Source organism: Astatotilapia calliptera, chromosome 2 (assembly GCF_964374335.1).
Source record: "Astatotilapia calliptera chromosome 2, fAstCal68.1, whole genome shotgun sequence".
Lineage (NCBI taxonomy): Eukaryota > Metazoa > Chordata > Actinopteri > Cichliformes > Cichlidae > Astatotilapia > Astatotilapia calliptera.
The window spans coordinates 24,764,081-24,787,213 of record NC_137423.1 but is presented as its reverse complement, the minus strand read 5'-3'; the positions used below and the strand labels follow the sequence as shown (position 1 = coordinate 24,787,213).

Below are 23,133 nucleotides of genomic sequence, written 5' to 3'. Positions count from 1 at the left end.
GATCAGAGCATAGTGGCCATTGGCCCTTAGGTCACAGTGGTCAGAGCTCATCAACGCCGACGAAGGAAGTGAGGAAGTGCTTAGCTTGGGGCTCTGATAAAGATTCCCATCCATCATTTCTCTCTCTCAGGATCTCAGCACCATACAACATCCTGCCCAGACGAACAGACCCCGTGCCGCATTCGATGGAAATGAGAGAACAGAGTGACCCGTGGTGGCATAACGACCTCCCTTCACACCCTCCCCCCGCAGACGCACCAACTAGAGGACGGGCAGGAAGCAGGAAGTGAAAACAGGAAATATAACACATATGGGGTAGCATGATGACTATCTGACAAGTCAAGAGTGACAAATAAAAACAGAAACGAGAAGGAAGGGCAGGGCAGGATGGTGCAAATGAGCGGTCTGGGATAGCGTGGAGTGGAAAGCCAAAACAGAGAAAGAGAAAAATGAAAGCGAGGAGTAACATACTTCAGGAGAAGGCCAGGCCCTGCAGAGAGCTGGCTGATGAGTACTTGCTAGAGTCCACAAAAGACTGATCTACGGTGAGGAAGGAGAGTGGAGGGAGGGCCAAGAAAGGGGGGGAAAAAAGGAGTGGAGGAAGAAAAAGGAAAATCGAAGGAGTAAAAGTGAGACGTTATCATAGGAGGTGAGGAAAAGCAGGATTAAAGCTTGAGGGTGAACAATTCCTAGCAAATATTTTTACTAAAACTTTTTACTGTGCTCATACTGCAAATTTCAAATTCATCAGCAAGTTAGCGTGAGGCTACTTAGCGGCTTACCTTGCAGGCTGTTAGCATTAGCGCTGGTGCACGTGGGAGGAGGGGAATTCTGGGGTCGGACAACGGGGGCAAATGCGCTCTTCTGCTTGACGGCTGCAGACACCATGTTAGCTGGAGAGAAGGAGAAGATGCCAGAGGAGCTGCTGCAGTTGGAGGGCAGGCTGGTCGACGACGCCATCGTCGGGCTGGACGGGACGACTGAGGGAAAGAGAGAGAGATGGGCAGGAGAGGGTGTTTTAGGAAGGGGCGTCATAGGTGTATGTCAGGGAAGAAGGACAGGAAGGGACGACGATGGCAGAAAGGGGGTTAGAGAGAGGGCCGAGGGCAGAGGACAGGCAGATGGGACGAACAGAAGGGGACTGGTCAATGGATGATGGCAGGAGGGGTGACATGTTGTTTTCAGATCAACTGGCTCAGACTTGTTTTGCTACCTGTTGTGCTGTTAAGCAATTATTTGGCAAAGAGATTTTCCATATCTTACACAAAAATGTGTTTAGTTGGAAAATGCTGAAAATGGCCTGAGGTCGTTTTTCCCCCCTTCTGATCAATCTGTTTTGATGACTCATCCTGTGCTCAGGGGATGATAAACATCTCCTCAGCAACTTTAGGTACTGTAACCTGTAATGTGTTTTCAGGGCAACTTACAAACAAAGCTCCCACACATCTACTTTATCACAGATATTTATGCTAGAGGTTTTAACCAACAAGGTTTAAAAAATTAGAATACATAAGCAATATGCTTGCCCACTGGCTCTTTGCATTTTAACTGCACATTAGGCATCATTCACCACCTTAAAAGCACTCTAAACAGTTGTTAACCATATGTCATGTAATTTAAGGGCTAGATGTGGATTTGTACTTTTGGGACATCCCCTCTGGAACGGTGGATTGAAGATTTCAAATGCAAGATAGAGAAACTTTTTGAACATATTCATATCTAAAAGAGCTTCTCAGTGCTTCTGAAATGAAATCAAAAGCTTTGTACAAGATAGCCGTTAGCTGGATTTACTGTGGCCACTGTAATTCACCCTCATGAGAGGCACACACAGCCAAATGACCCAACTCTTCACAATCCAAATCATGTCCTCTGACATCATCCCATCCATCCACTTCTCTCGGGTTTGTCTTTTGTCTGCTAATACACTAAGAGCATTTCCCCCTTCAGTGATTTTACAATCAGCTGAGCCGTATTTCACCTGCCCTGTGATATCTGCTTCTGCCTTTATTGTTGTTATTATCCAACACTTAGCTTTTATGGCTCTTCCTGACAAATCCTTGCAATAAAGTCATAATCCATTTATGAAGGGGCCTAACTAATCAATTAATGAAAATTGGACCTACAAAGGCAGGCCGAGGGGCCATTGATTGAAAGTGTCTATGTGGGGCCGATGAGCCTGTTAAAATACTTGTTAACACCCAGGAATCAAAGAGCTGAAATGGAATTGCTTCTCTAGCAATTAGTTTATTGATTTAATCAAGAGTCTTTAATGTAGAGGGTGAGTGTGTGTGAGCAGAGGTGGTGTGTGTGTGTGTGTGTGTGTGTGTGTGTGTGTGCACGTGTGTGTCGAGGAGGTGTTGGGACGTGCTAGGTGATCTCCTCCCCTGGCCAATAAAGCGGGGATTTGTGTTTGACTCTGCTCTTAAAGAAACAGATGAGCCAGCTGAACTGAAATACTTTCTCCTGTCGTGTCGATTCTTGTTTCCTGCCGTGCTTCTCAGTTCCTCTCAGAGATGTCTTCTGTCATTTACAAAATGCTGATCCCCACCCAAACTTTCAGCTCTAGTATGCACTGTATTTACTCACTAGCATAGGGCGAGTTGCCTGCAGATCCATTGAGGAAGTTGGGTGAGGTGCCCAAGGTTGCCATGCCAGAGTTAGCGTAGCCATTCATGCTAGTGGAGACAGAGCTGTAGCTACTCTGCTGGGGAGTAGAGCTGGGGACATAACCATGAGGGGACACACTGCTTGTACTCCTACTGAAACCTAAAGACAGAGAAAGAAAGGGGGATGGAGAGTGTTAGAGGTATAGCAGATGGCAGGCATACCAAAACAAGAAAGCCTACATGCAGCTGCTGCCAAATGCTCCTTTTTTCATACTAATGGACATAGCATTACAAGCCAGAAGAAATGTTTTGCTTTTTCTTAGAAAAATCTTAGACAGCATATGGGAGAGAAAAAAAGCAATGAACAGAGTGGAGGAAGAATGATATGAGAGGGATATAGCCGCACCCCCCCTCCAACGCCTGAAACAAGAGGACTATCACCCTGCTGGCTCCTCTTCAGAATTAGATATATTGATAAGGCAATTAACGGTAAAAGGCCTTGGCGGCTCTCTTGTAATTTACAAAGAATGAAGCTAGTATTTCTGACAGGACCTTTCATGCTTTACAGGGGCAGTGAACAGAAGGAGAACAATGTAAAATGGAAGACTATAAATACACACTGATCAGCTACAACACTAAAACCGCTGACGGGCAAAGTGAAAATCATTGTTTCACTGCAGTGTTTTGCTGTGAAGCCTCGGGTACTGCCATTCATGTGACGTGGTAACGCCCACCTGCACATTGCCCTGCACGACGGTGTGCCCTGCCTGCACATGAATGGTGCCCAATCTGTTCACCCGGCCTTCAAACTCTACAGGATTCAGGAACATCCCTCATACACGGATGCATCACTCCACATCACAAACTGCCAACATCCCAGTACCAGACACTACAGGGCACCCATGGGTCAGAGCTGCTTTGAAGACACAAAGTGAGCCTACACAATATCTATACAATATACAACATGATAACATAGGTGGGGGAAAAATGGCTGGAACTGAACATCTGAAATTTCCACTCTCTAGTGTGGGGATGTCAAAACGGATTTTACTGAGGTGATTCTGGCTCCCGGGCTTTATGTTTGACACCCCTGCTCTAGTGTAACAAAGGCTACTCATCACAAGTATTGTCTCACTTCTTCATCACTCTGCTCCTCCCTGATTAAGTTTACATTTTCATCTAATATGAGGGTGAAACAAACGATAGGTTAAAAATGTTTCCGGATGAAAATGAAGGGCAGAGGAAGCGCCTTGGAATTATTGAGATGCATCCAGAGGCTGGTCCATCCACTCTCCTCTGGTTCCCCCGATACATGTGATGAATCACCACTGACTGCACCCACATCTCTCTCTGTCAGACAGGGGCCGACCCCAGTCTAATATACACACCCCTAGGACCCACTCATATTTCTCCATCGTACTCCATCCACGGCTTTCTTTTTCTCCATTCTTCACTCTCTCACCATCTTTCTTTCAAGTTTTCCCCGTTTCTTACTGTCACCTCTCCTCCTCCTGTCCTCCTTTTTCACACTTTCTTATTTGCTCCATGCTCTTAAATCACTATCTCTAAATTTCCCACATGAAAAATAAAATGCCAGTTGCCCCCCCCCCCCCCCCCCCCACCCTGCTGTCATCCCTAAATGGACAACAGCAAATAAACATTTTTTCCTTTTCCCATGACAATAGGCCAGAATTGTTTCCTGGTGTGTTTGCTCACCCTGATTGGCTGTTTGTGCCACCTCTGACCCGGTGAAAGAGTTTACTGCCATCATGCCAGCATGAACAGAGCTGCTGCCAAGACTGGCTAGCTGGTTGTGCCCTCTTGGGACTGTTGTATAGAGGGCCTCCGCGATATCCGCTGCTCGTTTCAGAATCATCTCCTGACGATGAGGAAGGAACAAAAAAAAAAAAAAAGAGTGGTGGTCAGTAACAGAGAAGAAAAGAGAAGAGAAGAGGGAAAATATACCCTTGATGTTGGCTTTGTAGCCTGATAAGAATGCTAGATCTCCACTCAAGATACTGCACATGTAAATCTAGCAGAGCTGAGTGGTTTTTATCAGTTGTCGCTGGGAGTGGTGGGATTGGTTCAGTAAATGGAGGAAAGGCTCATTAAACAGACACATCAGATCTTTAGCCTGCCTCTTCCTCCCTGTTTTGGGTTTCCATTCTTCCTCCTTCAGACTCAAGCCTTAATGCCACTCCTCCTCTTCAACTGCCTTCTGCATTCCCTCTAATCTCATCTCCACCCTCTGCATTGATAAAAAGCTCTAACATAGTCTAGCGTGCATGTTTGTGGGTCCCAGATCTTGCGCGAACACGGCAGGGTGCTACATCGCCAGCAGAGATAAGCGCCTTTGATGCTGCCACTTGGCCCAAACCACAAACAAATAATAATGTCTAATAAGAGATATTGCTGTTTGTGTTTTTGTCTGTGTGTGTGTGTGTAAGAGAGAGTTTACCTGGTTATTGTGAGGCATCCCGTACAAGGCCTCCACCAGATCTGCCGCTCTCTTTAAAATCACCTCCTGCAATCAAGCGCAGACAGAGGAAGGGGGATTGATCACAAGTGTGGCGGCTCAAAGAGTTCAGTCACTTTTATTACATTTCACTCCTTGCATTATGCTGTGAATGCAGAACAGAGAGAGTGTGAGGGAGAGGAAAGGGGTAGACAGAGGAAGGGAGAGGAAGAGAAATGGGCCCATCCCAGCACTTTGTTACTAGCTGGGCAGTTTGGGAGAGCAGAGGGAAGATACTGTTATCTGTGAATAAAACATGAGCCTATATCTCTCTATCAGTCAACTATCTTCCACATCTTCTCACTCTCTCTCTCTCCTCTGTCGCTGATGGATCACGAACCCGCCGCACATGATCACGCATCAATCTCATTTAACACAACATATCATCAGGTTGACGGCTATACAACTCTCCTCGTCAGCCGGGACACACCCGTCTCCTGCCCTGTATTAACCCTGGTAATGATCCGAGTGAATAGCCCTGTATCCACTTTGTGTGATAAATGTAGAACATCATTGCTCAGGTGAAAACCGCCGAGTGGAATTTCCCACATCAAACATTTATCCTAACGCAGCTTCTCCGCACTCATTTTCCACCGCTTACAACCCTTTCCCTCCTCTCTCTGTCTCTATTCTTTTTTCCTCCCTGAGTGTATGAGTGTGTGACTCCAGGCAGTCTTTATATATATATGTGTGTGTGTGTGTGTGTGTGTGTGTGTGATGTCGACACCTACAGTCCTACAAAACCCTTTTTAAAAGTTAATGTGCCGGGGCCAGGATATATGCTGGAGGCGCGACAACCAGAAAATTGCAGCCCCCTCCCCTCCAACCTTCTCCTCGTTTCTTTCTCTTCCACTCGCGCACACTCACGCTGTGCGTTATACTCTCCTGAGTGTATCCCTCGCTGTGAACAAGCCCCGGAGCATGTGTGCTCTCTGTTCCGTGACACGCCGCCTTTCAATCAGACCTCATATTGCACACACACGCAAACACACACGAGTGTAACCGCACACGCAGCCATGCACATGTGGAGGCTGTCGAGCACGCCCAGGACATGACGAGAGGGTCAGCAAAGCAATAAAGATTGTAGAGCGCTGTCCGAGGTGCTAAATTCACTCAATAATGGGAGCGCTGCCTCTGTGTTAACCTCCCATTACTAGCACTATCTGGGGGAGGCAGAAAAGGAGGCGAGGGGAGGAGGAGGGTGAGAGCTGGGAAGAGGGGAGACCAGAAAGGAGGCCTGTTTGAGGTGATTGAGAGATGTAGAGGCCCTAGGAAGGTAAGTGGTTCTTTAGTATGTATGCACTGCTCCTCGCTTCCTTCTCTCTGCTTTTCCTCGACGCCCCATGCCTCCCAGGGATTGCTAGATAGTTAGATGGATGGATGAAGGAAAAAGAGAGGAGGAGGAAAAGAAAGCGGGGGAGGAGGGGAAATGAAGGAAGTGCGAGGCATTAGGACATGAACAGATCTGCAGTTGGAGTGTAACGGTGTTCCGGGAGCACTCGTGCAACATCAGTCTCTTTATTTAATTTTTTTTTTGCCCCTCTCTGCACCAGCCATTCTGCTCGTTCTCCTTAGGTCTATTATGTGCGTGCATCTCCTCATTTATAATTCACTCTCCCCTCACCTGAGCCTCCGAACTACTTTCACTTGCCCCCCCCCTTTAATCACTCTCTCATGCTCCTGTGCCCTGTCTGTACCTATCAGTCTCGTTAGCGAAGGGATCTGTCCAGTAGCTAAACGCGATTAGGCAGCGCTCCAGAGTCATTCTGATAAACAGATAAATGTGGTTAGCGCCATGCTGCCTCCCTAGCCCTGCTGCTGTAAGGGGAGACCATTTCCTGGGCGCAGGGTCTCTTCCCGTAAAGTCAGGCCCACAGAGACGTCAACAGGAAGGGGAACCTGATCCAGAGCAGAGCCTGGCCTCGTCTGGCAGGGCGGTCACTCATTAGCCAGCCCCAGACCCCCAGCCACACCGCAGCCTTAGCTAAACACCCTGCAGTCTGGCTACCCAGCAGTCCCCGCTCAGTCTGACTGCCTGACTATTCTACAGCACAGTATGGGGCTGTTTTCAGCTGGATCACTGGATCATTATCGCAACATACAGAGATAGAACAGGGGTTGGTATATATCCTGCCTATTCTCTGCACGCTGTATGTGTATTGGGGGTGGGGCGGGTTCGTCAAAGTGCCAATATATTGGAATATATTATAGTCCCAGTCAGTTGAATCTAGTTTAAAGACCCACCAAAGAACAGCCACACAGAGGCTTGTGCCAAGGTAGCTTTGAATGGACATTTGTAGCTCAAGAAGTTGCCAGCATATGCCCCTCTCCTGCCCCTCTCTAATGATTGAGGCCAACAGTTGAGAGAGAAGCGTGGTCAACAAACTGTTATTACCTCAATAAAGGCACAAATCAATAGAGCTGAAATGAACAACCAGGCCTGCCAGCTACCGCTGTTCATTTAGAAGTGAAAGAGACACCGCCAAGCGAGGGAGAAAGAGGAGGAGAGGAAAAGAGATGGATGGATACAAAGATATTTGGAGAGATACGGGGGGTTGATAGGCTAAAGACCAGAACTCACCGGGACAACTCTTGTATCCACCAGACATGACACACAGTGAGGACAAGTGATTTCTCTATCTTCCTTCTGCATCTACCTGTGCTCTCCATCTCTGCCTGGTGGTGACTTCCCTCCACTGAGTGTGTGTGTGCGTGCACATGAAGGCATAGAGAAGTCTGTGTGCATTTCTGTGTGTGTGTGTGTGCTGCATTGTGGATAAGTGTGTGTGTTGGAAGTAATAAAGTCCACCCGGGGTTGACTTCGATCCACTGACCCAGCAGGAGGTAAGACTGGACAGCTATGATGGATCACCTAACCTGCTTCTGCCTCTCTCTTCCTCTCTCTCTCCCCTCAACCTCCTTTCCTCTCTCTCTCTCTCTCCCTCTCTTTTCCTCTCTCCATCTATCCCCTTTCCTCTTCCCACTTTGCCAGTCCAAATGACCTTATACTCAGTGGAAGGATGAATAGAGTCGCTTGTGCATTCATTGCACAAATAAAGTGTTTGTTTGAACAGAAAATGACCATGAACATGTGGTTAAATGTTTATGTGCATAGTGCATAGTGTCATGTATGGCCTACTGTCTATAGCGCATGGTTTGTTCCTCTGTCTAAGAGGTCATGCTGTCCTTGTGCCATGTATATCCTACGTACTATGAAACTCAAGAGGTTTTCAATACATCTTTGTACCAGTGTTACCAAGACAGATTCTTGTGAATTTATTGTGCTTGGCAACTAGTGTGAGCAGACACATGAGAGGAGCAGAGGCACTGTACCTTAGGTAATCTCTCTTGATCTCCAGGGTGTCTGGGAATGACCTTCTGTAACCTCTGGAAGCCGTAGTCTATGGTTGGCTCGTTCAGCGCTGAGCAGGAAGTGGAGGGAAGCAGGCAGAGAGAGAAAAAAAACATTTACAGCTTGATCCTTAATGATGAAAACACCTAATGTTCAAAAGCACCAGAGAAGGTACGGCGGGAGAAGCAAGTGACAGCAGACATAACTGAATCCATGAATATTTCAACATTAAACTAACCACGCTGAAAAATGTGGGTTTTCTCTATTAGGTCTGGTGTGTGTCTTTGTTTGCCTGTGATGTAATGAATCTCTCTCTGTCGCCCGCTTTGGTGGTTAATAAAAAGACTGTCAGGAATCAGGGAAAGTGAATGTGTGTGTGTGTCCTGTGGTCTTGCGTTGATCAGCGACTAATATAAGCAATTACAGAGCTTGGTTCCAATATAACAAAGGCTTGATCGCTCCAGGGAACAAGCTAAACACACACACACACACACACACACACACACACACACACACACACACACACACACACACAGTCAGATCATCCAGGCAGCAGGGAGAAAGCACTCTCTGCATGCTGTGGTCGTGCTTCGGTAATTGAATATGAGAAGGTTTACCATGAATATTTAAACATTAGAATAAATACAATGAAGATCTGAGGCTTATAGTACAAACACTTCAGAGGAGGATTGTTGGATAAGTGCTCTCTCCACATAATTCATTCCTAATGTACTGTCTCTCCCTCTCCTGTCTTTGCGGGCTGCCTCGGGGAGTCAGGGCACAGTCTTGACAACTTTCCTGCGCTACAGCCTTTAAGACGCTGCTTCCGGACAGAGTTTGAAACAGTAAATGTGCGCTTGTATGGAAGAAAAAGAAAAGGCGCCATTGCACGTGAGAATCGCCTGTATGCGTCTGTGCCGTCCGTCTGTTTCCCCTGTGGGTCGCAGCTTGGACGTTTCCTGGGGGCTGATGCCCTGCTCGCCTCACATCTGAGCAGCCAGGCTGACTAGGCGGCCCCCAGAAAAAAGGCCCCTAGAGGCTATGAGTACAAGCTGTCCTGCTGGACCTCCAGTGACTTCACCACGGCTCCTCCTGAGCCCGCCCGCTCAAACACACGGACCGAAAAAAACAGCGTGCGGGAGCGAGAATGGGTGATGCTCTGTTTTGGCAACACAAATGTATTTGGACAGCTCTCCCAGTGGAGTGTTCCAGCGATCCATAAGAGTGAATGAAAGGAAAGGTGAATAGCTAGAAGCAAAGACAGCAAAGAGATGGAAAAGTCGAAGTAGAGATGCCAGAGGCTGGCTCAGCTTACAGAGAATGACACACATTACAGGGCCAGCTGGTTTGCTGATAAAATAAGCCAAAACAATGAGGCGATCACATGCAACAAATAAAGTATGAATTATTTCCGAGGACAAATATTTGACATTACTTCCCTATTCTCTGATCTCTCTAAAGCTTTAAGGAGGATTTGCCCTGGATTAGGCCTTCAGTCTGAGGAAGGGATTGTTCCGACAACATCCTCTCTTTCGTCTCAGAGGCTTTTGTTTTTATGATGAATTTTTTATCAGTTCCCCACAATGTGCCAAATGAGCCTCGAGTGAACAATAGCATAAAAACCCAAGACATACATAGATACCCCTATTACAAATAAAGAGACAATTTTGGTAATTGAGAGAGGAAGTGATATTGTCTCTGCTCGTTTTCAAGGACCATAAACCAGAAGACGAGTATGTGGGGGACAACGCACATCACTAACTATCTGCCTGTGCCTCTTTGGGGATTGTCTTATTTTTTTTATGCCCTTATATCCATGCTCAATATCTCACATTTTACACCAAGAATTAATGCTAGAAGAAGAAAAAAAAAAGAAAAAACAACTTTCCAAGTTGGAAAGAGGAGTGGTGCGCTGCTGCCCTCCAGGATTCCAAGCACACTCTCCTATTCAGGTATATTTATAATCCTTAGCTGTCGCTCTCCAGAAGAGCAAATCAAAGCCAGTAAAACATAACTGCCATAAATAAATGAATAGATGAGCAACAGCTCTGGACTGGAGGGATTCACCTAGCAATCACCCACATCAGATCAGATCAATGCTCATGGAAATTTCATGAAGCCTAGAATCCACATCGCTTCATATTTCACTATAATAACCCACAGAGCCGCAGGGGGAGTGTGTACGAAGGGGTGGGTGGGTGGGGGTTTCGGATGGATGTTTGGGGTGCAAAGAGTAGAAGGTCGAGTGGGGAGGGGGGGGGGATCAGGGATAATTGAGAGGTCAGAAGAGTGGAGTTGTCCTGGAAACACAGAGCAGGAGGAGGGGAGAACAACAGCCAGCGTCCAGTTGCCCTGTCTTCTTCTCCTTCTGTGTCACAACACTGTGAGTGTGAGGAGGTGAGTGGGTAGTGTACTTGCAGGGTTAGGTAATTGGCTCTGAGGCTTGATGTTAACACCTTAACAGGCCCTCAGACAGCGGGTAAGGAGCTGATCATATCACAACCTTCTGTTTCTCTCTCTCTCCTCCTCGCTCCTTACTCCTTCGTCTCCCCCTTCCCTCGTCTCCCCCCACCCCTGCCCGCACAGCTCCCCCCCGTCCTTCCCTCCCCTCTGCAGTCTCCAGTGCTCAGGTGTGATCTCATAACCGCTGCCTGGCGATCGATGCCGCCAGTGGCAGGGGGTTCAATAGCCCTGAATTACGGCTTCATTTCTGCTCACCCCCACCACGCCCCACCCTCTTCACACACACACACACACACACACACACACACACACACACATGAGAGCTCCCCGTCCCCCCACCTCCAACACCACCTCTCTCACACATACACGCACAGCACCCCCACCAACTACTCACAATCCAGATCAATACCTTACAATCTAATTTTTATCCATTTTTCCATAAACCCTGAGATTGCGTTTATTTGCAGAATCCGACAAGCTAAATAAAGCAACGCTTGAACATGTCAGGGAGACTAATGCATGGCTGGAAATTCATACACAGAAAACAGATGAGTAGAGCTTTTTGCTCCTAAAGGAGAGGAGAGGCTGAGCCTGAGAGAGGGCTGGAAGGAGGGAAAGAATGTGTGTGTGTGTTTGGGTGTGTGTGTGTGCAGAGAGATTCTACAAATCAATGGAGGTGTGGATACTACTACAACCTAAGCTCTAATTATCTGTTGCAAAAAAAAAAAAGAAGTGCATGTCGACAGTTAACAATACCTGACAGCATGGCTTCTCGCTGGGAGAATGCAAATTCTGAAAAATCCAGATGAAAAGTGTGCGCTTGAATTAAGATATAAGAAAACACGAGAAATCATTTCCTCCGGTGAGCGCCGCTCATTTCGGCGGGGAACAAAATAATCTACATTCGAAATTCATTTACATCATCATCATGGAGCAGATGCTCCCGTAATAAGAACGGAGCATGCTAAAGAGGCAAGACAAGCCACATGGTGCAGAAAATTAATCTCAATCTCAAATAGAGGTGTGAATTTCCTCGCAGTTAAGACTGCGTGCCGTAAACGGGAATGTATGCAGCTATCTCAGCTGGCCTTGTCTCCAGCTGTAGACCAGCCGTTTTAATCAACAGCAGGCATCCCGCCCAGGCTCAATAAAAGACAGCATTCACAAACAGGAGCAAGACAAGTAATTGACCAGCTCGTGGCTGCACCCCACTTTTATTGCCAGATGACTTCGTGCCACATTCGTGCATCTGTGTGATGTGCGAACGTGCTCATGCGTGCGGCGATCCACGTGTGTATATGAATGTAGACTACGTCTGTCTATGTTAATGTTAAGTTTGTTTATGCAGCAACATGTGCGGGAGATTTTCCCGCTGATTATCATGCACGCGTCTCCAAAATTATGATATCAACACAACCAGGATCACATATACTTAGGAATTTAAAGCACTCTGGTGATTTGTAATTAAAGCAGTGCTTCTCAGTGTGCATCACCAGCAGATTTCACCACAGTTCGGGACAGTTTAATTAGAGCTAGCACTAACTTTAAACTGCAGACTCTTGTTTGCAGCACTTACCTGTGTCACACTTTTACAATACAGTGTCTGCACTGTATAAAATGAGAGACAACTGACAGTCCTAAAACTAATTTGGAACACACAGGCAGGCGTGCAGAGACGGAGAGAGATGTCAGCAGCAGCTGGTTTAAATTCTGCTCTTGACTTTTGTCTTTTCTCCCCCCCTCACTGTTCCCGCGCCTCTTTGCCGCAACTGAGTGATGTTTCCTACACACCTAATCTGCACTGAGCGCTGAAAAACTACCCCTAATGTTTGTGCGTGCGCGGATGCGTGTCACCGTGCGCGGTGCCAGCCTTAATGTGAGCCAGCAGAGCCTTTTAATATCAGCAGAAGCTGTAGTGGAAGCACTAAGCAGACAAGGCTGCATACTGAGGAGGGAGGGATTGCCTTTTGAACGACAAGGGTGATTCATCAACTCCCCCAATCTATGGCCGGCATCCTTGTGTCGCACAAACACACACACATGAGTACAGGTACACACACATAGGCCGCACTGGTTGGGTATTATCATTTTATGTTGCATGGCAAAAAGAAAAGAGAGAGCTTCCTTGATGAATGTTACAAAGACAGCAATCTAGTAAAAGGTGATACACAACCAAACATGGAGATGCATTTGTACAGGGGGGGTGGGGGGGTTGACCTGATAATGAGAGAGAGGGAGAGAGAGCAGAGGAAAGTGAGGGAGATTAGGGAAAGCTCTCAGCCCCAAAGGTGGGTAAGGCAGAGGGCAGAGAGAGGAACAGAAGGGGGATAAGGGGATAAAAAGACAGAGGAAGAGCAGGGAATTAAAAAAAACATTCTTCTATTCTTATCAGTGGATAGCTTAATTGCCTTTGATGAGTCTAATTGGAGCTTTCTGAAGTCTAATGGCACAGGAGTCCTCAGAGACGGCAGAGGACACATTACTGTAATAGCTTCTCTTCGAATTTTCTCTGCACCAAAAGTTCTCGTCTCTTCTTTTTTTTTCATTTTGGTGGTGGCTGGTTCTAGAGTATCGATAATGATGCAGAGAAGGGCGGAGGGGATAAACCTATAGGTAGGGCTATGTGGGTAGGTTTGTGTGTGTGTGTCGGGTATGTTTGCAAAGCAGCAGTAGCAGCAGTATCGGGTATGTGTTGACTTAATTAGGTCTGTGAGCTGCTCGCTTTCCTCTCCTCAGCAGAAGTTGATTAGCAATGCCAGCTGTCCCCAATGTAATTCAGAGCGTGCATGTGTGTGTGATCGCGCATGCACATGTAATATAGGAGTATATGCATGTCTGTGAGTGTGGGGATGTGTTGATGTGTGTGTATGTGCCGGCTGCCAGCTGCCACGCAGCGCTGCCAATCCTCCATGATTAGTACCCACTGGCAACTGGGCTCAAACTGGTGCCAAACAGACCCAGGAGGGCAACATGGCCCATGGTAATCCTCCATCCCTCGCTCCCATCTTTCTCCTCTCTCCTCTTTCTCATCCACCTCTCTCTCTCTCCACTCACATCGATTGCTTTTCTGCTCCAAATGCCCTGCTCATCCTCCCCTTCTTTTTTTTTCTTTTTTCCCGCCGCTAAATGTGAGCAGGTTTCCTCCTCACTGGGAGAAAGTAAAATGACAAAAACCTATATTTGAGACGTACAATTGCCCACGGGGGTGGCTGGAATGAAGTGTGTGAAAAGTAGAACTGGGGTCTGTGCCTCGACACACTTGACTCTGTCACCGCCAGCTCTTGGCACGCGGCACCGTGGCGCATGCGCTCGGCACCCAGCGGATGACCTCTTGCTACCTCTCACCTGTTGAGATTCTTCTATGCGCCTCCACGGAAGCCGAGCATGGAAGGACAGAAAGCGGGGAAAGAATGAATTTGTTCAAAGAAGCCGAGTTTTGAATAAGTGAATGTGACAAGGTGAAAGATTGGAGGACTAGGAAGCGATAGGGCGTTTATGCATGCGGTTGCCACATGTCTGGCACATTAAAAGGCTGCGTATACACATATGCACACCTACACACACTTATACAAACACACACACGCATAGCTCTATGGGTTTGGCAGAGTGTGGGCTGTTGGACAGCTCTGGCATGGCAAAGGCTGCCCACCCATCTGCCCTGTGTCTTAGTAATGCAGTTACTTGTCAGCGTGCATGTGTGCACTTGGACTATGTTCACACTTACGTGCAAACAAACACAGGCATCCTATTGCAGTCTTCCCCACAAGAACACAAAACACAGTCATAGCTGTGACGCATAGGAACACACAAGATGCAGGAAACGCTAGCAATGTGACGCACGCGCGCTTTCTCTCAATTGTGATTTTGTCAAATGTTGGTAATTCCAGCCGGGGCTTACGGCCTAAGTCTATCAGTGGTTGAGATTACAGACAGATTTATGTGATTCACAGTCTCCCAGAGGACCTGTGGCCTTGCATTGGTTAATCACAGCTTCACATTCACTCTCTCTGTGCCGCTCTTCTCGCGGCGCCTTTTTCACTCTGCACCAGCGTGCTCTGATGTAACACTCGAGCTATTCATGCCCCTGTGCTGACCATCAAAAAAATAAAGTAAATAAATAAATAAATATCACACACTCCACACGGACCTCTTCCTTTCTGAATCGCGTCTTCGACAGGGTCAATTCTCAATAATCCCACCAATCAAAAGGTTAATCCTCCTCCTGACCTTCACCTGCTTCATAAAAGAGGGCAAATGCTTTTCCTCCTCTGATCAGCAGGCTTTTTCCACTGAATTATTGAGTTCTGTTATTGAATTTTAAGTTGCTTAGCATGCACATTTTTCACCAGAAACCGTCCAGAGAAATGACAGCTTATAAACTGAAAGACAAAACTTTAGGAATACAGATATATATATATATATATATATATATATATATATATATATATATATATATATATATATATATATATATATATATATATATATATAACAATAAAGTGAGATTTTTATAAAACTTAAAGTCAGCGTGTGAAGATTTTGATGTGCTTATAGCTGTCAATTTCTTCTACATGAGTTGTATGTAGAATTGAGAGAAACTGGGAGAAAAGCCAGCAGATTGGTAAATGTTAGTGTAAAGGTACCTGTGTAGATGAAGCGTCCAGGTGTGCCTTTGCAGAACTGTTTGGATTTGTAGGAGAGTGTGACTTCCACCACCCCGGGGATGTGTCTGGGTGGAGTCTGGACGCGGATGGCATGGGGGGTGATGAGCTACAGGAAAAGTAGAAAGGCCAGGCAGATTAATGTGATGATACTTCATATCTAAACATGTGCACCGGTGGGGGTGGGGGTATTCTCGGCTCATCTCGGACCTTTCCTCTGCAGCTTTGACTTTTTTTCTTTGTATAATCGGCCTGAAAATGATGCGCTTGGCTACGAGCCCTCAGGTGGCCTCGTAGCCTAAGGCAATGTCACTGTGAGGCTTGGGATGGTTATCGGTGCTGACATGGACTCTGTAAGAGGGGTTCAAAAGCAGTTATCTGTTTATGAATAAAACACACTTTTCCTCTGCGTACGCCTATTGAACAATGCGAGTTAATGTATAATGCGCCTGCCCCTGTCTCCGTGTCTGTCAGCTGAAGCTGCCGTTAGTCACATTAAAGCACAATTGTGTCTTAAACAGGCTCACTTAGTGCAGCTGATGAGCCCGCTCGCCACGCACGTGTGTTCACGCTGAAGGGTCTTTGAAGGAAAACGGTAACAAGACAAAACACAGATGAGACCTCGCTGAGTGCTTGTTTCCTGCACGCTGTAGTGAACGAGCACTCAAAACTAGCAGTGCTCAAAAGCTATCACTGCTGCTGCCAGCGCTTTGTGTATGTGCGCATGTATGTGTGCATCTGTGTGTGTGTGTTGTTCTAGCTGTCCTTTTCATTGCTCACTTAGCTAGGCTTTCATTCTAGCATTGTTTGGCCCCACTCACCTCTCAGCGAGATAATATAGGAGCTTTTTATAGAATTATTCCTTTACTAAAGAGAAAGCTGTTTAGCTGCGCTGCTCACTGACCTTCAATTTCACACATAGACTCCATTTACATTTTAGTCATGTAGCAGATGCTCCTTACAAAGGGATTCATACTGTACGATGTGAATATATTTCAAGACGGAAGATAGCAACGTATTAAAAGACAGGAAGAGAGGTGAATAGCAATATGACAGAAGTGAGAGCTGACAGAGAGAAATGCAACAATAGGCTTCTATTGAGATTGTTAAGTATTTCTAATATGCATTTATAGCCCTGCAAACAGTTATTTCTTATAGTATCATTTATTAATCATGACTGCGATTTCAATTAAAAAGCATTTCCAAAAATGCTGGTACTTTGTGTGAAATGCAAACAAAAACAGAATGCTGTGCTTTCCCATTCATTTAAACCCTATAATAATGTAGGAATTGCATAAACATGTGATATGATTTGTTGGAACTAAAAGGATTTACTTTGCTTTGTTGAAAAAAAATCTCAAATTTTAGATTTTTTTAACACCAGCAACACGTTTTAGAAAAGTTGGGATAGGGACATGTTTACCAATGTGTTGCATCACCTTTTCTTTTAACAACACGATGCAAGTGTTTGGGAACCGAGTAGTTGTGAAAGCCAAATGTTGTCCTGTTCTCGCTTGATGCAGGACTTCAGATGATCAGCACTGCTGAACATGACTCAACAACGACATATGCTTTGTTCTGTTCAAATAAAGGAAAATCGTTTTTTAAGGGTTCTGGTTTTTATCCGACAACAGCGTCACACACTGATCCATGTTTTCCTCCAGGTGATTTTTATTTATGTATTTGCCCAGCTTTTCCATATGCTGGAAACAACTTAACATGCCTCATTTTCAACATTTGATGTAGTTTTGGTGGAATTTAAATAAGGCTATTTGCAGATGGTTGCTCTCTGTTTAGTAATAGTGATTTCATGCAGTGTGGGTAACAAGGGTTTATCTGATTATATTATTTGTCCATAAAATAATTACAACATTATCAAAAGTGTGATGCTACAGTGTTACAAGTTTTTTTTGGCACTTTTAAATCACAATTATGTATTTAATCTAATGTAAAAATAATGGTTCCCAAATGAAGCATTTAAAAGACTGTTTGCCCACACTGGCTATATAAGAAGTGTACCAAGCCAATAAAAATAAAACAAACAAAACAACACAAATATGACTAAATTGTGACTAACCTCACTCCAGACCAGCATTGTCCCAAAGATGACCTGTAGGCCGTCAAAGAAGTTGTCCCCGATGATGATGACTGTTGCGCCCCCTGTGGTCCAGCCTTCACTAGGGCTGATGGCTTTGATGCTGGGGGTTGCTGGAAAAAAAAGAAAAAATATATATATAACAGATTAACTGCTATCCTAATGAAAGCCTAGAAGGTCTTTTGCTATTGGCAGCATGCACAGTCCTCTCTACTTTCCATCTCTCCCTCTCTTTAACACACATGCGCACACACATACACATATATCACCTATCGCCTCTCTCCCAGGGGTCGGGGGGCGAGTGAGGAATACTAATCAGAGTGATTATATTCGCCCCGTTATTAAACATCACCCCTGCCCCGCGTGTGAGGGTAGCGGCGGTGCACTTGTTTTATGACACGTGGCAAAGCGTGCGGGCGTGTAAATGTCAGGTGTGCTCAGTGTCTGATCAAAGGCCATGCGACCGGGGAACACAGCAGAGCCAACAGTAGCTCTGCCCTCTGAATACACTGCCTTCATTAGCCAAACACTTAGCTCTTGCTCAGCTGCCTGTTTCATATATCTGTGTAGTAGCCAGTGTCTCAGAGCACGACCACATGGACTCCTTCCAGCTTCTGCCCGGTACATTTGTAATGGGTTTTTCTAAGCTCCCAGTGTTTTCCTTCTAAGCATATTCTTCGCATCTTATGGGACAAAGTACGTGGGACCACAACAATAAACAGCATTTTCAATAACTGCCATTCAGTGTGCTTTTTGACCTTATCTCTTGGTGTTATGATTGCTGGGTGTGATTGAAGAAAAGAACAGCATTGGGAAAATACATGTTTATACGAGCTAAATCTCCTCTCCTTAACAGATATGCAGCTTGTCAGACATGCTGTAATTCTGTAAAGCGGCATAATCCACTTTAGACTAGGCTGACTTTTTTCCCTGCAGCCTAGCCTTTGCTCTTTGCCTGACTCCCTGTTCTGTTGATCCTCCCCAACAAGCTGGAATGATATTTAGCCCCCCGATACGCCTGCAGAGATCAGCGTTCACCAAGCAGCAATCTGTGGCCGTAATCATGGCCTAAGATGCCTCCTTTTCACAGCCGCTGATATTATGTGCGCTCGATGTGCATGTGTGTGTTTATGTGTGTATCTGTGTGTGTGTGGATTAACCAGATGGTGGAACGTGAATCCATGTGATAGGATTATACTTTGGGGTGTTCCTCGGTGCCATCTGTTCAACTCTATGCACTGCTCATCTATTACCGCCTGAAATGGGCCCCAAAGTTGCGCATCCTGCACACAAACTGAACCCACACCAGAAAGGGGGTGGGGGGGTGGGGGGAATGGGAAACTACTGTCCTCTTTTTAATGAAAAAAATTATTTCTCTATTCTTTACACTGTTGGGCACTTTCCCCCCATTCTTTCATCACATTTACATTTCTCCCTGTAACCTGTTCTGTTCCTTTTACTCCTCTTGTTCCTCCTTTTTAACTCCCATCACTGGGAAAACTGAAAATCAGAGGGGAAGAAATTCCCAAACAAATCTCTATAACACGAGAAACATCTGTTGGTGTCCTGTGTGGACTCTTCTTTATGTGCAAGATCCAAGCCTCGCTGACGTCTCCAATATGTCTCATCTTTGTGAACTTTTCTAATCATCTGTGAGACCAGTCGCAGGGACAAGTGGTCCACCTTGCCTCTGGAGAATAGTCATTAGAAAGACTTAACCATAACATTCAATCTTAATGCAATCTACTATAGGCCATCATGTAAATCCCCGCTTATTTTTTTGTCATTATCATCCCTGAGGTTGACTTTCCTCAAAGAAAAAAAAATATGTTTCTCTTATTCAATGTCTGGGAAATCGAAATGAGAAAATAACTGGATTAGGGACTTGGGAATCAGTGCAGGCTCCTAAATCATGTGCACATGTCATTATGAAGTATTAAAGGTTTGGGTTTGACTGTGCATGCGGGGGTGTGTATGTATGTGTGTGCAAGGGGCTTTTCAGTATGTGTATGGGTGTGTTTGAAAACCTGAGGGATGGGGAGTGATGGAGGGCTGGAGGATAAAAGCAGGTCTCCGAGGAAATAAAGCCAGTGTTGGCTTTAAGCAGAACAGACCTCATAAGACACATAGTGCTTATGCGAGGCAGAGTAGAAGGCCCAGAGGCAGAGACCTGAGGGGAGCAAGCCACAAGGGAGAGACAAGAGACTCACTAGCTACCACTCACTCCTCTCTTAGCTCGAGTTAGAAACCCTACAAGAGAGGAAAGTGAGAATCCAGGAGGAAACAGGAGAGAGATAAGAAAGAAAGGAGGTTGGAGGGGAGTGGAGTGGGAGACAGAGGAAGGGTTGAGTGTGGAGCCAGACAGGGGGGAAGGGGTTGAGAGAGGGAGGGAGAGGAGTGGAGTCATAGAGAGAGAAATAAAGTGAAGGAGACAAAGAAAGATGGGGAAGAGAGCCGAGGTGTTTTGTTCTCGCTTTAAATACCGTGTTCCAGGTAGGATGGCGTTCCTTCTGACGGGTCCAGCCTCCGAGCTCGGCGCCCGTGTTTTGAGTTATTGTGCACAAACATGTTGTCGGAGACGGCCAGAACGTGACCCTCCACGCTCACCGTAGTCGACACAACCACCTGAGAAAAAGGAAAACCAAAAGAAAGTGAGAAACAAGGTGTTAAAAACAACAACCAGCACCCTGTTGTGGCTGCTTACAAATCTTCAGTAATTGAACGCTGTCGTGATTACGCCGGACAAGCATTAGGAGTTCTTGCAAAATGCTATGTGGATTAACTTACTTTCACACTGAAGTAAACATGTTTATACTTCTTTTGTTATATCTACAATTTACCAAACACTTCATGAAGACTGGTTGATATATTTTCTAGGAATAAATGGGTTTTAACATATGAATCACTATTTTTGTAAAGTATATACATTTATTTTAAACATGTAAAAGAATAAAGCACAACTGACATGTATGAATATTAAAAAACCCAAATATATTAATCATCTGTATATAAGTAAGTCAAGTTTTATGCTTGAACGTGAGTAGGAAGAAGTATAAACTTATATGACCCTACTGCTCCTTCCTGTCTAATGAATGACAGCAATATCTTACTTTCACATGACCTGCCAGTCACCTGCGCTATACATACGTGTACCCTGAGATTCACTCCCACCCACACGCACACACGCTTACACACATTACATAATCTTTAACCTACGTTTAACAAATACTCCTATTTACATTATAATATTTATTCGTATAGTCTCACACGTTCATGGCTTTTAGGACTTGTTTTTTTTATGAACAGTATGTTTTACACTTTTTAAGTTTTACTTCTATTATTTGTTGTCCCAGAGGGGTTAATTTGACATTATTTTGCTTGCTTTACCATATCTGTGGTGCTTGTTTAGTAAAAAAAAAAACCCACTTTGGTCACTTAAGAAAATAGCTGGGAACACACAGTATGTGTTGGTGATGTATTAGCAAACCATAGCCTACATTTGCCTACTTACACATCCTGTAGATGTGGAGCACTCTCCTTTTAGCTATGGTTTGGTCTCCACCAACCTCTGAGAGAAATGGCGTGCTCTTTAGCTGCTAAATACCTCTCTACCTTTGCCAGCAGCTCTCTGCACTGGACACATGACACCAATGATCCGTAATAGAAATTCATAGGAGAATTCCTTGAATGCATATATGGGGGTTGTTCACATCTGGACATCTATTAGCCAGTTTAGATGCACAAATGCACGTGCAAAGTATTTTGTATTTTTATTATAACATGAAGAGTTAAAGTGTAACTTGTTAGGAAAACTTTTAAAAATCGATTCTGATTCACTGGTGATTCTACACATGCAACACTTATGTCCCTTTGAAATTAAAGTTATTGCTATTTCCTCATTCACTTAGAGAGGGGCTTCAAAATAACCACCAAATTTGTTGCCAAGATGGCTGCCAGTGGCGAGCCTTTCTTCCAGAAGGAACAGGAAGTGTGTGCACAGTGGATTCTCAGAGCTTTTTCCCTTAAAGGAGCCAGTGGCTGCCACCAAAAACAAAGCTGTGAGAGCAGTAGGAGTCATCCAAACCTGTAGAGTTGTCAAAGCAAAGAGCAGAAAGATGCTTTGAAGAGCTTTCAAATAGAAAGCTGGGTTTATCATTCCTAACGGGTTCACATCTACTTATCGTTTCATGAGGCATTTTGCAGCTTTGTTTGTGGCGTTTTCATATGTGGGTTTAGAACTGAACGTTCTTTTGTTGTGATGCTTTTCTCTGAGTCCTCAGGACATTTGTTTATTAATTCTTTTGTAACTTTCGAACATTTATGCTCTGTGGCTTCTGGACATTTTTACTAGAAAGAGATCTTTTGAATTCTTTCTGTTATTCTTTGAAGGGAAGGAGATTCTGCTGTGGTTGTGTGTGTAGCCTTAAAAGAAAGAAGAAGAAGAAGAAACAGACAGAAGTGTTACTCCTGTCCACTATAAACACTGAGCTAGGCATTCAGACAGTTATGTATCACCTGAAAACGCCTCATGTCTCGAGGGTTCCCTGCATTCTTCAGGCAGTTCTGGTTACACTTCAGGAAGAACTTGAGGAAGAACCTGCACGTGCAAGAGAAACAAACAGCAAGAGAACCGAATGAGCTGTTGCAACAGCACCTGTGAGTCACTGAAACAGTGCGAGCTCCCTTCAATAAAACACACAACACAAATAAAACAAATAAAAGAGCAGTGGCAGACAAGGCTCATACACTATCCCACCATCATCCATCAGTTGTTTATGACAAAGGCACTTTTCTATGTAAAAACAGCTCCGGGATATTGAGTAAGATGCTACCTTGTATATCCATCTCTTGGAGCTGCTGTCACAGCTTGCCATAAACTCACCAGGGCAGACGCAGACCCCCCCCCCCCCCCACCCCCCACAGCTGCACAGCCGTGTGACGGAGGTTGTGCTGTAGCTACTCTGCAGCATAGTGTTGTCATTCCTGCCTCTCTCAATCTCAGTGTGAGAGACCACATCAACAGCACCTGCCATGCATTATTAATAGGCTGAGATGGCAAGTATGGCTACCCGCATCAATACTTAATGAAGGAGGGAGGGAGGGGAAGGAGAATGGGGGAGAGAGGGAGGGTCGAAGGAGTAAAGGGGAGAGTTGTGGGGGTGGGCTGAAAAGCAGGAAGGGGGACGGCTGACAATTTATTCCCTAGCCCCACCTCAAGGCTCGAAGCCTGACAACTTCTTCTTTAACTGAACCTACACCACTGTACGTCTCGTCACTCTCCCTTCTGCGCTGTCTGTCTGTCTTAAAAAACAACAACAACAACGAAAACACACAAAAAACACCAAAATCAAATGAGCCGCGAAAATAAACAGCGCCGTGTACAAATAAACAGGAACCCTCAAAAGGGGAAAAATGAAACTACAACACACGCCACCACCACC

At 45.4% G+C, this 23,133-nt stretch overlaps 1 protein-coding gene across 5 annotated transcripts in view; it reads right to left on the bottom strand.

Annotated features, from left to right (window-relative positions):
* ebf1a (EBF transcription factor 1a) overlaps window positions 1–23,133 on the bottom strand; it is a 54,170-nt gene that overhangs the window by 2,188 nt on the left and 28,849 nt on the right. For 2 of the 5 annotated variants that reach the window (XM_026189112.2, XM_026189121.2), the window contains exons 7-16: window positions 22,208–22,289; window positions 20,176–20,317; window positions 17,675–17,805; window positions 15,580–15,706; window positions 8,455–8,543; window positions 5,065–5,130; window positions 4,323–4,485; window positions 2,587–2,766; window positions 783–980; window positions 472–540 (exon numbers count right to left, since the gene is read on the bottom strand). In XM_026189112.2, the coding sequence (XP_026044897.1) occupies window positions 473–540; window positions 783–980; window positions 2,587–2,766; window positions 4,323–4,485; window positions 5,065–5,130; window positions 8,455–8,543; window positions 15,580–15,706; window positions 17,675–17,805; window positions 20,176–20,317; window positions 22,208–22,289 (1,246 nt within the window). In that variant the 3' untranslated portion in view covers window position 472. The other 3 variants (XM_026189140.2, XM_026189131.2, XM_026189149.2) reach the window with 2 other exon arrangements.